Source organism: Streptopelia decaocto (genome assembly GCF_964273445.1).
Source record: "Streptopelia decaocto genome assembly, chromosome: 26".
Taxonomy (NCBI): domain Eukaryota; kingdom Metazoa; phylum Chordata; class Aves; order Columbiformes; family Columbidae; genus Streptopelia; species Streptopelia decaocto.
The window spans coordinates 3102480-3116995 of record NC_138681.1 but is presented as its reverse complement, the minus strand read 5'-3'; the positions used below and the strand labels follow the sequence as shown (position 1 = coordinate 3116995).

Genomic DNA, 14516 nt, shown 5'->3' with positions numbered 1-14516 from the left:
CTGTTGCTGTGCTTGGCGGCTGCTGTCCTTGCAGACCAGATGAACTCACTCCTGCCACCCTGCCTGGCAGTTCATTCCATCCGTGTCACAGCTCTGTCTGCAGCACTGACAGCTCCAGCTCCCCAGTCAGGTCCCTGATGAGGACATTGCCTCACATCTGGGCTGAGCCACCCCAGCTGTGGCACCAGCCCAGCTCTGACCTGCACAAGAAACCTGGTACCAAGTGTCCAAGAGCCCATGTGTGCAAAGGCTTTGAATCAGAGCACAGACATGATATGGCCAAAGATTGATGAATGTCTCTCTAGACCTAGGAGTGTAAAACCAGAACAAAATGCCTAGGTGCATTCAACTGAAGATATTCCTCCCCTAGCCTGGAGAAATTAGATGCCTTGCTGTAACATTCCTGGTGCCATGTCTAATGCTGGGACAAGAAAGATGATTCTTATACCAATTTATATTTTAAAATGAAAAATACAATGCTGGAAAGAAGTGTCTCTGAAGAGGAGAGAAATCAACATCACTGATTACTTCAACTTCGAAGTTGTGCCCCTGGAGCCCCAGGGACACCTGGAGGAGGCCAGAGGGGACAGAGAAAGGGACATCATGGGCTGCTCCTGTGCTGCTGAGCTGGGCTGGGCTCCTGGGACACAGGGAGCTCATGGCAGCGGCAGCGCTGCAGAGAGACAGCTCTGCCCAGGAGCAGCTCCTCTGCACACGCAGCAGGGCTGAGGGCTCTGCCTGCAGCACCGAGGGCACAGGAGCCAGGCACAGAGAGATTAAAGGCAATGTGGGGTGGCTGGTTGCTGAGGATTCAATGAGACAACTCTTCACAGGGCTAACATGGTAAGTCTCTGTCTGTAGGACAATGCAGCTGCATTTCTTGTAAGGAGACGGTAAGTTGGTACATCCCACAATTTACAGGGTCTGTCAGGTCTCTGTCACAGTATCTCTGTTGTAGAGGAGAACACCACACTCCAGAGCAGGGCTTCCCTGCTGCACTGTCACAGGGACAGGGAATGACGACAACTGCTGCTGAGGGTGACTGCAGGGGGAGCACCCAGGGGTGTCAGGGCTGTCCTGCAGAGCAGGGTCCCTGTCTGGGGGAGATCCCCACGGTGCTGTGGGGACAAGCTGTGTGGGGAAGGAGCATCCCCGATAAGGGCAGGAAAGGTGCTTCTGCTGTGGAGAGGGTGCTGTGTGGGTCAGGGCTGCTCACACATCCAGATCACCCCCAGGATTTTTCTAAGGCGATGTCCCAATGACAAGATCAATGCAAGGATTAGCAGACTGATAAGGAGCTTTCCTGAATCTGTCTTTTCAGTTTCCTCTCCCAAGGGGTGGGGGGTGCAGGAAAGGATAAAATGAAAATGAGCTGTCATGCTGAAACAAGTCACTGAGACTCCTGAACTGCCACTGTGAGTGATCAGTACATCTGCCAGAAGGCTCATGCCATCCCTTCCCCACCCCTCTGCCTGTGCACAGCACCTGCATCACCTTGGCTGGACCCATCAGCCTTAGTCTGACCTGTCCTGTTTTCCAGCCTGCAGACAGGAAGATGCCCCCAGGCAGTGCCCTGTGAACAGGCAGGATCTGTAGGGCCAGGGGGGGGGCACAGAGGGTGGGATGGTCTGTGAGCACTGACAGGGAAGAGACATGGACAGGGAAACACCTCCCGGGGGAGAATCTCCAGGCAGCAGGGAAATGATCAGAAATGAGAGGAAACTGAACCCGGAATTGTTATGGGAGGGAGAAGAGAGAAAAGTCCCTGTGACCCCCTGCAGGTCAGATCCCTCCTGTGAGCAGCCCCCTGGCCTCCTGTCCCACCCAGCAAAGCCTCTGCCCTCAGGGCCGGGGGCTCCAGGGCATGAAGCAGCTCCTGTGCAGCCAGAGCTGCAGTTCCTCTGCAGAGCACAGGGGCTGAGAGCAGCTGCCCGGCAGTGTTGGTGTCTGGGAGGTGGCTGCACAGCTGGGGAAGGGTGACGCTGTCTGAGTGCCCGGCTGCCTCTGCCCTGGCCTCTCTCACACCCACCCTCACCGCATTGTCCTTCTTGCTCCCCTGCTCTGGGTCCCTGCTGTTGGGATCTTGTTCTTGCTGTCAGGCTCTCTGGGGATGGCAGTTTCAGCTGCAGAGTCACAGCCTGATCTTGTGGGTCCTTTCCTGCAGGTGTGTCCATGGGCACACGTGTCCCAGCTTTTCTCTGACCTGTGGGCTGTGGGCAATGCACTCTGTGGGGCTGGGGAATGAGCCGTGTGTGTCCTGGGCTAAACGTTGGGTGCTGAGACCTTAGGAAAGGGTGAGACCTGTCATGGTCTGGGGTGGATCCCTCTGCTCTCAGCAGTGCCTGGTGGCTTTTCAGGGTAACATGGGAGTGTGATCAGCCTCCATCTCAGAAAGGTGCCAGCCCAGGGCAGCTGGAGCAGGACAGAGGGACAGAGCAGCTGCCCTCACTCTGCACTGACCCACAGGCACCCTCTGGTCTCACAGGACTCGTTCTGTTCTCCCTGAGTGCAGCAGAAATGCTGAGGGTTTCCGACACCCAAAAATACTCCTCAGGGTGGGAGGGGAGAAGGAGCTGTAGAAACGTCAAACCTCTCAAACTCAGTTTCTCCGGCCTGGGGGTACAGATGCTGACAGTCCCTTCTGCACCAGGAGCGGTTCCAGCTGACAAAGCTGAACCCCAGGACTGGCCCCTGCCCACCCGATCACACAGGGTCAGGCTGACTCCTCAGGAGCCCCTGGGCAGAGACCCTGCTCTTCATTGCACACTCATCAAGCACCGACGAGGGCTCCAGACAGGACGTTCTCCTGGAAAAAGAAAAGTGTCTCTTTGTGTGACGGGGTCGGAGGGTCTGTGGGAAATGGCTTTGGTTTCTCCCACAGAAGTCTCATCAAACCTTCACTATCTTTTCCTCCTATGACAGGTCCTCATGCCCACAGGCAGCAAATGTCCAACAGCAGCTCCGTCACCCAGTTCCTACTCCTGCCGTTCACAGACACACGGGAGCTGCAGCTCTTGCACTTCTGGCTCTTCCTGGGCATCTACCTGGCTGCCCTCCTGGGCAACAGCCTCATCATCACCACCATAGCCTGGGACCAGCACCTGCACACCCCCATGTACTTCTTCCTGCTCAACCTCGCCCTCCTCGACCTGGGCTCCATCTCCACCATTGTCCCTAAGTCCATGGCCAACTCTCTGTGGGATACCAGGGTCATTTCCTACACAGGGTGTGCTACGCAACTCTTTCTGTTTGTCTTTTTAGCTTCAGCAGAGTTTTATCTTCTCACCATCATGTCGTACGACCGCTACGTTGCCATCTGCAAACCCCTGCACTACGGGACCCTCCTGGGCAGCAGAGCTTGTGTCCACATGGCAGCAGCTGCCTGGGCCACTGGGTTTCTCAATGCTCTGCTGCACACGGCCAATACATTTTCACTGCCCCTGTGCAAGGGCAATGCCCTGGGCCAGTTCTTCTGTGAAATCCCCCAGATCCTCAAGCTCTCCTGCTCACACTCCTACCTCAGGGAACTTGGGCTTCTTGTGGTTTTTATATTAGTAGTATTTGGCTTTTTCCTGTTCATCGTGGTGTCCTATGTGCAGATCTTGAGGGCCGTGCTGAGGATCCCCTCTGAGCAGGGACGGCACAAAGCCTTTTCCACCTGCCTCCCTCACCTGGCCGTGGTCTCCCTGTTCATCAGCACTGCCATATTTGCTGACCAGAAACCCTCATCCATTTCGTCCCCACCCCTGGACCTGCTGGTGTCAGTTCTGTACTCGGTGGTGCCTCCAGCAGTGAACCCCCTCATCTATAGCATGAGGAACCAGGAGCTCAAGGATGCCCTGTGCAAACTCATATCCCTCTGTTTTCTGAAGCAATAAACTGGCCATCTTCTTCTATACAGGAGTTTTAATGTAGCTAATTACAAGCCCAGCCTGTCAACTGCATTTTCTGGTGTTGTTGGTTGTTTTCTTATTGTGATAAAGTTGTCAACCCCTTTCTAATTCACTGCTGGCTTTTCTTTTCTAACTGCTAGCTACTTTAATGAGCAGCAGTGCTCTCCTTGTCTCTAAAAAGAATAAAGGGCTCTTTAGTGACTTGTTTTTCACTATATCCTTCCTGCGAAGGCTTTTTGGAGCTGCAGGGACAGTTCCTGTGCGTGGGTGGAGTGGAAAACAGTGTCACAGAGCTGGCTTCCAGAACAGTACTTTTATAAAGAAATGTGATTTTCTTAGGGCAGTGCCTGAAGGCTTAGATAGTCTTCAAGTTTCTCTCAAGAACATACATAAGAAAGTGTCCCACAGATGAAAACACCATTGTGCAGCTGAACAGTGTGTGTGTGCAGGGCTGGCACACAGCAGTGTCCTCTCACAGCCAGGCTCCTGCCAGAGACCTGCAGGACCAGCAGAGCAGGGGCTGGGCTGTGCCCCTGTGCACTGGACACCCCATGGAAGGAGCCCCAGGTCAATCACCATGGACTGGCCCCTCACAACCACCATTTCCAGCTCTGGCCTCTCACCCCAGCTCAGAGGTCTTTGTCCCTCCATGGAATTACACTGAATAAGTGGGTGAGAGGTTCATGTTCACATTGTACAGATGAGATGTGAGCATGTACATCATGTATGTGAGGTAAGATGAACATGAGTGAGCACAAACACCATCAGCTATTCCTTGGGGTTCCATGAAGGCCTGTGAGACAGACTGTTCATTGAGGTCACATCATGTTGGGAATAATATCCCATAGGAAACCACCAGAATGCAGCACTGGGATGCGCTTCCTTGAACCAATGTCCACTCCTAATGATGAGGGACATCAAAGATAAATGTAGAACATGGCGACACACCATAGGGCTGAGGTGCCTCCCAACCTTTGGGAATAGGAGCAGGAGCCCAGAGAGATGCTGTGACTCCTGCCTCTGTGTGTATAAGAGAAACTGTCTGTCCCTGAATATCTCAATGTGTTTTAAGAGTCCACGAGGCCAGCTCAGATGTGGACACCTGACAGAACCCTGACATTTCTCTGTGTGTGACTCCGAAGACAAACCCCAGTGGCACAGTGAGATTCATCTCAGCTCCCTTGGACAGCTCATTGCAAATGTCCCTATTTGCTACCTCTCCTTTGCCATCTCCATCACATGCTCTTCTACACAGTCCTACACCTGCCCCTCTTTCCCTGTGGGAAATTCTGGATTGTGGTCTCAGAAGTGCCAGAGTGATCAGAGAGGTTCAGAGGTCCCTCAGAAAGGCAGACGTCAAACCCATCTTCAGGAATGGCAGGAAGGAGAACTGGGAGAATGACAGGATGCTCAGCCTATGTCTGTCCCCGGGAGGGTGACGGGCCACATTCTGCTGCAGGCATCTCCAGGCAGTTGAAGGACAAGGAAGGAATTGCTGAACCCAAATGGGCAGGGGAAAGAAAGGCATGTTGAGTACATGGAGTTTTGCAAGGCCCCAGACATGGTCTCCTGTGGTGCCTTAGAGCAGATTGGTGAGATCTGGGATGCAGATGTGGATGTTATGATCAGTGGGGAGTTGGCAGCATGACCAAACCCAAACATCATCAGTGGTACAAAGTCCTGTGTTCAGCCAGTTTCTAGTGGCATCCCTCAGTGATGAGTACTTGGGCCAACACTGTTGAACGGCTTTATTCTGCCTCTTTATTATGTCATGGAGCACATTTTCAGCCCCTTTGTGGAGGATGCAAAGCTGGGCAGAGGCCTTGAACAACCTCAGTTGATCAGTTTGATAAAACAAGCATAGTTTTATCTAGTCAGGTCGCGGCCCAGAAGGAGGGGGATAGATGGTTGTGAGATTATTATGTCAGTTGAGTCTCCGAAACTCACAATTGAGTGGAAAGACTTTGGTTGTGAAGGGGACAGTGGGGTCAGTTCTGTGTCTGGAGGTGACAGCCCAGCAGCAGAAACATGGCTGGGAAAGAACCTCTGCCCAAGGGTCCACAGGTCTTACCCAGGAACAGAGATGGGTTGTCATGTCCATCCCACCTGAGAACATGACGGGACATCGGCAGGGACATGGTCGTGTCTGTCAGAGAAGCTGAAAGGCCAGCAGCACTCATGCGATTTAGAAGATCATGGCGAGGTGACTTTACTCTGGTCAGGTAAAAGACCACAAGAAGCCTAACGGGTTGGGTTCCCTGCATGAAGGGCAGTTTATGAGATGGTCGAGCTTTTCTTGATAGTGGGAAGAAGCAGGAAAGAGAAAAAAGAAGTCTACTTGGAAGGTGAGGAATGGATATGAGGAGGAAGAAATGTCACTGGAAGGGCAGTGCTGTGGTGCAAGAGGTGACCCAGAGGGAGCTGGATCAGCCCATGGTTTGTGTTCCAAAGAGCAGACAGTGAGGGTGCAGACACAGCAGGGAAGGTGCAGAAATGCTGGGGTGAGAGCAGGTGGGGAAGCGAGATGGGTGTCTGCAGCCTGCAGGGAAAGAGGGGCAGGGGTAGCACCGTGTAGAACAGCCTGTGGTGGAGATGGCAAAGGGCGCTGTAAGGCTGGAAGGGACCCACAGAACCCAGGTCTGTGTCCCCTTGGCCAGGGCAGTTGTCTCTGCCACTGAGGCCCAGGAGAAGACATGTTGTCCTCATGGCACTGGGGCCTCGCTGCCTCCTTGCAGCCCCATGGGGAAGCTGGAAGTTGTTGTCCCAGTGTTGTCCTTCCCTGGGCCTTGCACACCCACATCCCACGGTCCCAGGAAGAGCCCTGAGCCGTGTGTGAGGGACAGGATCCCCCTTCCCATTGCCTGGAGCTCATGGCTTCTCCTTTCTGCTTCAGAAAGAAAACCAAGGGGTTTCTGAGCATCAGAGCTGAAGAAAAGACTCAAAGGAGACCTCATGGTGGCTACAGCTTCCTCACAAGGGGAGAAGGAGGGGAAGGTACTGATCTCTTCTCTGTGGTGACCAATGATAGAACCCGAGGGAATGGAAGAAGGGTGTGCCAGGGGAGGGTCAGTGGGACATGAGGAAAAGGTTTTTCCCCCAGAGGTGCTGGACACTGAACAGGCTCCCAGGGAGGTGTCACGGCCCCAACCTGACAGTGTTCAAGAAGAGACTGGACAACATTCTCAGACACACGGGGTGACCTGTGGGGTGTCCTGTGCAGGGACAGCAGTTGGACTCCATCATCCTTGTGGGTCCTTCCAACTCAGGACATTCTGTGGTTCTATGAAACACTAGGTCAAAAGTCCCTGTTTTAATTGTGCAGATGAGTTGCAAACATACACATCATGTGCATGTCCACTGTGTGCATGTGGTGAGATGAACCCAAGGGAGCACAAATGCCATCAGCTATTCCTTGGGGTACCATAAAGGTCAGTGGGACAGAGTTGGTGTTCAGGGGTCTCTTCCAACCTGCGTTGTTGTAGGATTCCATGAATCTTTTCCTTGGAGAGCTCTTTCACGTCAGAATAGACAGAGGAAAGAGAAGAAAAAATCAGAGGCAGAAGCAGAGAGATAAAATGCCCCAGAGTAAATACAGCAGCTCCTCTGAGGAACGTTTCTCCACTCAAACCCTTGATAGGAAATCTATTAGATAAGTTTGAAGAAAGCAGCTTAGTTTGATCTGCTCGCACACTGGACCACAAGGAGGGTGATGGTGGGTGCGATGTCGTGTGGTCACTTGTGTCTCAGGAACTCATAGTCCAGTAGGAACCAATGGCTGTGGAGGGCACTGTGAGGTCACTTCTGCCTCTGCAGGGGATTGGCCAACAGCAGGAACATGGCTGGGAAAGGACTGTGAGGTCACACACACCAGACGAGCAATCGGGCCCAATCAGCATGGCTTGATGAAAGGCAGGTCCTGCTTGACCAGCCTGATCTCCTTCTGTGACAAGGTGACCGGCTGAGCAGATGAGGGAGAGTCTGTCTTGGGGAGTGAATCCACCACACAGGCTGTGGGTGTTGTGTCCTTAGACTGCAGTAAAGCCTGTGACACCGTGTCCCACAGCATCTCCTGGAGAAGCTGCAGCTCGTGGCCTGGATGGTGTATCTGCGATGTGTAAAGAACTGGCTGGAAAGCCATTTTAGAGCCATTTGTCCCATTCCTGTTAACATGGGCATCCCATGAATGCATCACTGCTCTACCCCAGTGTAGACGGGCACAAGGCCTTCTCCACCTGGACGTCTCACCTCACCTGTGCCACTGGTTTCTCCAGCACCCTCATCCTGGACTGTGGGTTCTCCAGAACAGCCCTCCCAAGACAGTTTGACAAAGCCTTTTTTCTACACCTTCCCCACATCCCTGCTCAATCCCCTCATGTACAGTTCAAGGACCAGAAAGTTTGGGCGCAAGTGGAGCTTTGAGAAAAATGGTCAGGAAAGCTTTGAGGTGCACAGAGAGCCCATCAACATGTTGTCAAGCTGCTCTCTCTGAACAGGCCCAGAAGACCAGCACAGCATTTGCTGTGTCCCAGAAACTCGCCTGGAAGGTTGGGATATGGAGAAAAGGTTTGGTCTGGGAAGGGACAGACAGGGGCTGGTGGAACTGGCTGGTGTGACCATGAGACGTCTCCCAAACACCTCAGAAAAGTCCTGGCTCTCAGGGAGGCTGCATGGGCCTCTGAGAAAGAAAATAGCAAAAATGACTTATCATGGAATCACAGAATAATTGTGGTTGGAAGAGACCCTTAAGATCATCGAGTCCAACCATAACCTAAATCTGGCACTAAACCATGTCCCTAAGAGCTTCACCTGTATGTCTTTTAAACACTTTCAGTGATGGGGACTCCACAACCTCACTAGGCAATCTGTTCCATTGCTTCTAAACCCTTTCCCTGAAGAATTTTTTCCTAATATCCAATCTAAACCTCCCTGTGTGCAACTTGAGGCCATTTCCTCTTGTCCTATCACTTGCTACTTGAGAGAAGAGACCAACACCCTCCATGATAAAACCTCCTTTCAGGCAGCTGTAGAGAGTAATAAGGCCTCTCCTCAGCCTCCTGTTCTCAAGGCTGAACAGCCCCAGCTCCCTCAACCGCTCCTTGTCAGACTGGTGCTCCAGACCCTTCACCAGCCTTGTCACCCTCCTCTGGACTCTCTCCAGCACCTCAATGTCTTCCTTGCCATGAGGGGCCTGAAACTGCCCCCAGGATTCAAGGTGCAGCCTCATCAGTGCCCAGTACAAAGGGATGATCACTTCTCTAGTCCTGCTAAAGCTCTGATTGAATCAAGGCTTGAACACCTTGGTGTGACCCAGTTGGTGACAGGCTGGACTGCAGACTCCTGAGGTCCTTTCAACCTCAGTTCTCTCTTGATCCCATTGTGATGTTGGGCTCTGTTTCAGACTGGAGCAGAGCAGGCGATGATGGGGCAGGATCCACCTGTGCTGTAGGTGACCATCTAAACCAACATCTCAGCCCGTGAAACAGCCAACACCTCAGTGTGACTCGCTCTGGGCAACGTGTGAGGAGTCCTGGGCAGGGAAGGTTCAGAGGGCATGGGGCGCTGTGCAAGACACAACATGATCTTGGCTTCAGGCCTGCAGGCCCATCAGATGTCAGTTGATGTCAATGAAAGTTAAAATAAGAAGAACTGAATACAAAGATCCAAAGCAAAGGAAGGTGCTAAGTAACTTTCTTTCTTTCTTTCTTTCTTTCTTTCTTTCTTTCTTTCTTTCTTTCTTTCTTTCTTTCTTTCTTTCTTTCTTTCTTTCTTTCTTTCTTTCTTTCTTTCTTTTCTTCCTTCCTTCCTTCCTTCCTTCCTTCCTTCCTTCCTTCCTTCCTTCCTTCCTTCCTTCCTTCCTTCCTTCCTTCCTTCCTTCCTTCCTTCCTTCCTTCCTTCCTTCCTTCCTTCCTTCCTTCCTTCCTTCCTTCCTTCCTTCCTTCCTTTCTTCCTTCCTTTCTTCCTTTCTTCCTTTCTTCTTTCCTTGTATGTATTTATGTATTTATCTATTTATGTATGTATTTATGTAATTATTTAAGTAGTTATGCTTGTATGTATTTATGTATTTATTTATTTAATTACTTATTTACATACTTATTTACTTATTTATTTACTGTTTTATTTATTTACTTTTTTACTTATTTATTTACTTATTTACTTATTACTTACTTATTTACTTATTTACTTATTTACTTATTTACTTATTTACTTATTCATTTACGTACGTACGTACGTATTTATTTATTTATTTATTTACTTATTTAAAAGTCATTGTAGGGGAGTCTCTTTTCTTTGGAAAGGAAAGAGTTCTCCAGAACTGGGCATGGATTTAGGACACAAATGTCTTCAGCTCCAGGGACACAAACACCTGGTGCCAGTGTAGATGCCCCGGGAACCCCTGCCCAGGCTCCACCTGCACTGCAAGGTGCTCTGGTCTCCCCAGGTCCTGTGTGATAGATGCCAATCCCAGGCCAGCACCTCAGGTACACTGGGGGTCCTAAAATGGCCCTGGCTGTTTACGGTGAGACAGCTGATGACTGATGTACTAAGGGTAGGAGAAGAAATATTTGTCTTCCCCTGTACTTCTATTACCAACACTCTATTATTTCATCTCCCTCGTCATTCAGCAGTTCCCACCGCTCCTGATTAAATGTCCCTTTCCAAGGACAACTTTCCAGCACTGTCTGGACGTTTGCCCTTCCCAGTGCTCTCAGGTTTCTCCTCCACTTGCTCTTTGGTCATTCAGTTCCTCTCAACTGTCTGGTTTCTGCTTTGAGCTTCAGGGAGTTAGAAACTTGCCCCATTCTTCAGAGCTCTAATTGACATGGCAGTCAACACATTCATTGTGTTTATTTCTATCCTCTCCTATCTCTCTGTCTAAACCAGTTCTTGTGTGGGTGTCCCTTGTGGATGCTGGACCTCATCAGATCCAGCTTACACACACAGCTGAGGAAAGTGTTTTGCTGTTTATTGAACTGTGCAGTGTTTACACAGGAGAGCAGGTGGAGCTGGTGCACAGGAGCTGCAGCATCTCCTGCAGAGCTCATGGAGAAGTCTGATGGAGGAAAAGTGATGCAATCTCTGGTGGCCAATGAGGGAACCGGCAGACTGGGGGTGGGGGTGAGGAGCCAGGTTGTCCATACGGTGTCCATCCTCAAGGGACTGTTCTCCTGCCTGTCCAGATGTCTCCAGGAGACCCTCGGGATCAATGTCCAGTGTAGAATGCTGCTGTCACTTCTTCTATACACTGGAAAATGACAGAAAACACCCTGGAAAGAAAAAGCCTCCTTTATGAAATCTTCTTTGAAACCTTCATCAGCAAGTGTCCCATTGAAACCTCTCCAGTTAGTTCTACAAGTCTGGAACATTTGAATGGAATTACAGAAAGAAACATCGCTCATTAGGGCTCTCTGTGTTTTAATGAGCCCCGTGGTGTATTTGGTGCTGAGTCCATGAACCTCAGATACCAAGCACAGACTGAAGAATCTGCTCAAGAAGTCCAAGTCAGAAGCAAACTCCAAAGTACCTCGAAGCATTAATGGGCCCCACTGAGGGCTGTTCCTGACAAAGCCTCCCCAGGGACTCGTTAGAGCAGATAATTGGAGGCAGCGATTGCATCAGGCAAAGGCAAAGTGCAGCAGCTCTGATGCTGAGAAAGCCCCTGGTTTGTTTGATGAAGGACAATGGCCAAGCCTTGAGCCCCTGCCCTGGGAAGGGAGATCCTGTCCCTCACGTGTGGCTCAGGGCTCTTCCTGGGGCTGTGGGGAGTGCGATGCCCAGTGCAGGACAATGGTGTGACACTCCCTGGGGTGCAAGGAGGCAATGGGGAGCCATGGCCATGACCACCATGTGTCTCCTCTTAGGCCTTGTTGGCAGTGGCATCAGCCATAGCCAAGGGGACAAAGACCTTGACTCTTTCAGGGACATTCAGCCTCACTCTTGGCCACATCCACTACAGTCCATCCTGCACTGTCCCAGGCCTGTGGCTGTTTCCCCACAGGCTGCAGACACCCCATGCGCTTCCCCACCTTGTTCTCACCCCAGTGTGTCCCCACCTGTGCTGCTGTCTCTCCATCCTCACCAGCTGTTCCTGGAAACACAAAGCCAAGGCTGATCCAGAGTCCCTCTGAATGACTACAGCACTGCGCTCAGAATGGCATTTCGTTATCCTGAGCTCTACTCTGGATATCCAGAACTGCAGTTTCTGATGGTTTTCTTTTTTCATGCTGTTTCCCTCCTCCCATCATCTTGGAAAGCGATTTTCAAGATTTCTAAAGCTACTACTGCCCTTTCTTGTCATGGTTTTACCACAGCCACCAACTGAGACTATGAGAGCTGCTCACATCCCAGTCCCCAGGTGGGATAAGGGAGAGAACTGAAAGGGAAGGGAGAAACTTGTGGGTTTAGAAAAGAAAATAATAAGAAAATAAAAAGAAAATAAAAATAATACACTACTAATATACTAAATTATACATGAAGTAAGATATATGATACTCAGTGTAATCCCCCACATAACTCCAGTTGTGCTGAACAGGCAGCCCAAAAGAAGAGAGCACCCTGGTCCTGAACAGCTGATGACAGCAAAAGAAAGTACAAGTGCAAAAGGCAGAGAGGCCCAAGGGCCAACTGAAAAACAGCAAAATGTCATAAACCTGAACGAACGCTGAACTCCCAATGGAACAGAACTGCCGAACAGAACTAACAGAGGATCCAGAAAACGCGAACGAACTGACTGGAAAAGGCGTCTCCAGCTTTATATCGAACATGACACTCATGGTAGAGAAGAGCTCATTGATTGACCTGGATGACTCCACCACTCCCCTGGGCAGCCTGTTCCAGTGTCCCACAACCCACAGTCAAACCTGTGCTCCAGACCCTTCCCCAGCTCCGTTACCTTCTCTGAACTCACTCCAGTGCCTCAATTGGGATCGGTCTAAAACTGACCCCAGGATTTGAGGTGCAGCCTCAGCACAACCACAGCCCTGGTCCTGCTGGACACTCTATTCCTGATACAAGTCAGGATGCTGGTGACAATTTTGGCCACCTGGGCACACGCTGGCTCATGTTCAGCTGCTGTCACCAACACCCCCAGGTCTCTTTCCACTGGGCAGCTTCCCAGCCGCTCTTCCCCAAGCCTGTAGCGTTCATGGGGTTGTTATGACTCAAGTGCAGGACCCGGCACTTGGCCTTGTTGAACCTCAGACAATTGGCCTTAGCCCAGGGTTGTCAAACTCATTTTCAACGGGGGCCACATCAGCCCAGACATGTGGCTGCAGGTCATGACCATGGCAACCAGACTATGGTTGGAAGTCACCACCATGGCCACCAACCACCCATGGCCATGAGATGCCACCATGACCACCAGCACCAGATGTGCAGGTCATCACCATGGCCACCAGGTCATGGTTACGAGTCACCACCATGGCCACCCACCATCCACGGCCATGAGATGCCACCATGGCCACCAACCACCCATGGCCATGAGATGCCACCATGGCCACCAGCCATGTGTTTTCAGGTTGTCACCATGGCCACCAACCACCCATGGCCATGAGATGCCACCATGGCCACCAGCCATGTGCTTGCAGGTGACCATCATGGCCACCAGGCATGGGCTTTCAGGTTGTCACCATGGCCACCAGTCACCCACAGCCATGAGATGCCACCATGGCCACCAGCCATGTGCTTGCAGGTGAGCACCATGACCATCAGGCATGTGCTTTCAGGTTGTCACCATGGCCACCAGTCACCCATGGCCATGAGATGCCACCATGGCCACCAGCCATGTGCTTGCAGGTCACCACCATGGCCACCAGCCACCAATGGTCATGAGTTGCCAGCAATGCTCATGAGTTGCCACCATGGCCACCAGCACCAGACGTATGGCTGCAGGTCATGACCATGGCCACCAGAACTGCTTAAGTAGGAGTAGTAACATTTATACAGTCCTAAAATTACATTCGATCCTTTGAAGGCAACCGTGAGGCTGATGTGGCCCCCAGTGAAATGAGTTTGATAGCCCTGCTTTAGCCCATCGATCCAGCTGGTCCAGATCCCTCTGTATGGCCATCCCACCCTCCAGCACATCAACACTCCCACCCAACTTGGTGTCATCTGCAAACTAAGCGTGCACTCGATCCCCTCATCCAGATCATTGATAAAGAGACTAAACAGAACTGGCCCCAATACTGAACCCTGGGGACACCACTCGTGACCGGCCACCAACTGGATCTGACTCCTTTCACTACAACTCTTCACGTCCAGCCCTCCAGCCAGTTCTTTACCCAGCAGGAGTACACCTGGTCAAGCCATAAGCAGCCAATATTTTTATTTTATTATTTTGTTTCATTTTATTTATGAATAAATATGGTACTTAAAATGTGTATATACCTCTATAAATATGTATATTTGTATACATTTTATATAGATATGTATAAAACCAGAGAAATTAAATATACATATCCATTATAACCTACATATAAAATGGATAACACCTTTTTTAATAAGACCTAATGGAATGAAGAAGTAGATTTTAAATGAGAGTAGAAAGAAAAGTACAAGGATGGGTCCACATTCCCCACTTCATCAGGTGCAGAAGCACCCACAGATGTGTGGGGTGAAGGAACT

At 50.9% G+C, this 14516-nt stretch overlaps 2 protein-coding genes across 2 annotated transcripts in view; both read left to right on the top strand.

The window, feature by feature from the left end:
- Positions 1 to 14516, top strand: part of LOC309450358 (olfactory receptor 14A16-like) — a gene marked incomplete at its 3' end in the record, with an annotated part of 259029 nt that overhangs the window by 13537 nt on the left and 230976 nt on the right. The window lies entirely within an intron of this gene.
- Positions 2946 to 3878, top strand: LOC309450371 (olfactory receptor 14J1-like; the record flags this gene model as incomplete). Its single annotated transcript, XM_082073206.1, has 1 exon — positions 2946 to 3878. The coding sequence occupies one exon, from the start codon at positions 2946 to 2948 to the stop codon at positions 3876 to 3878; it is 933 nt and encodes a 310-aa protein (XP_081929332.1).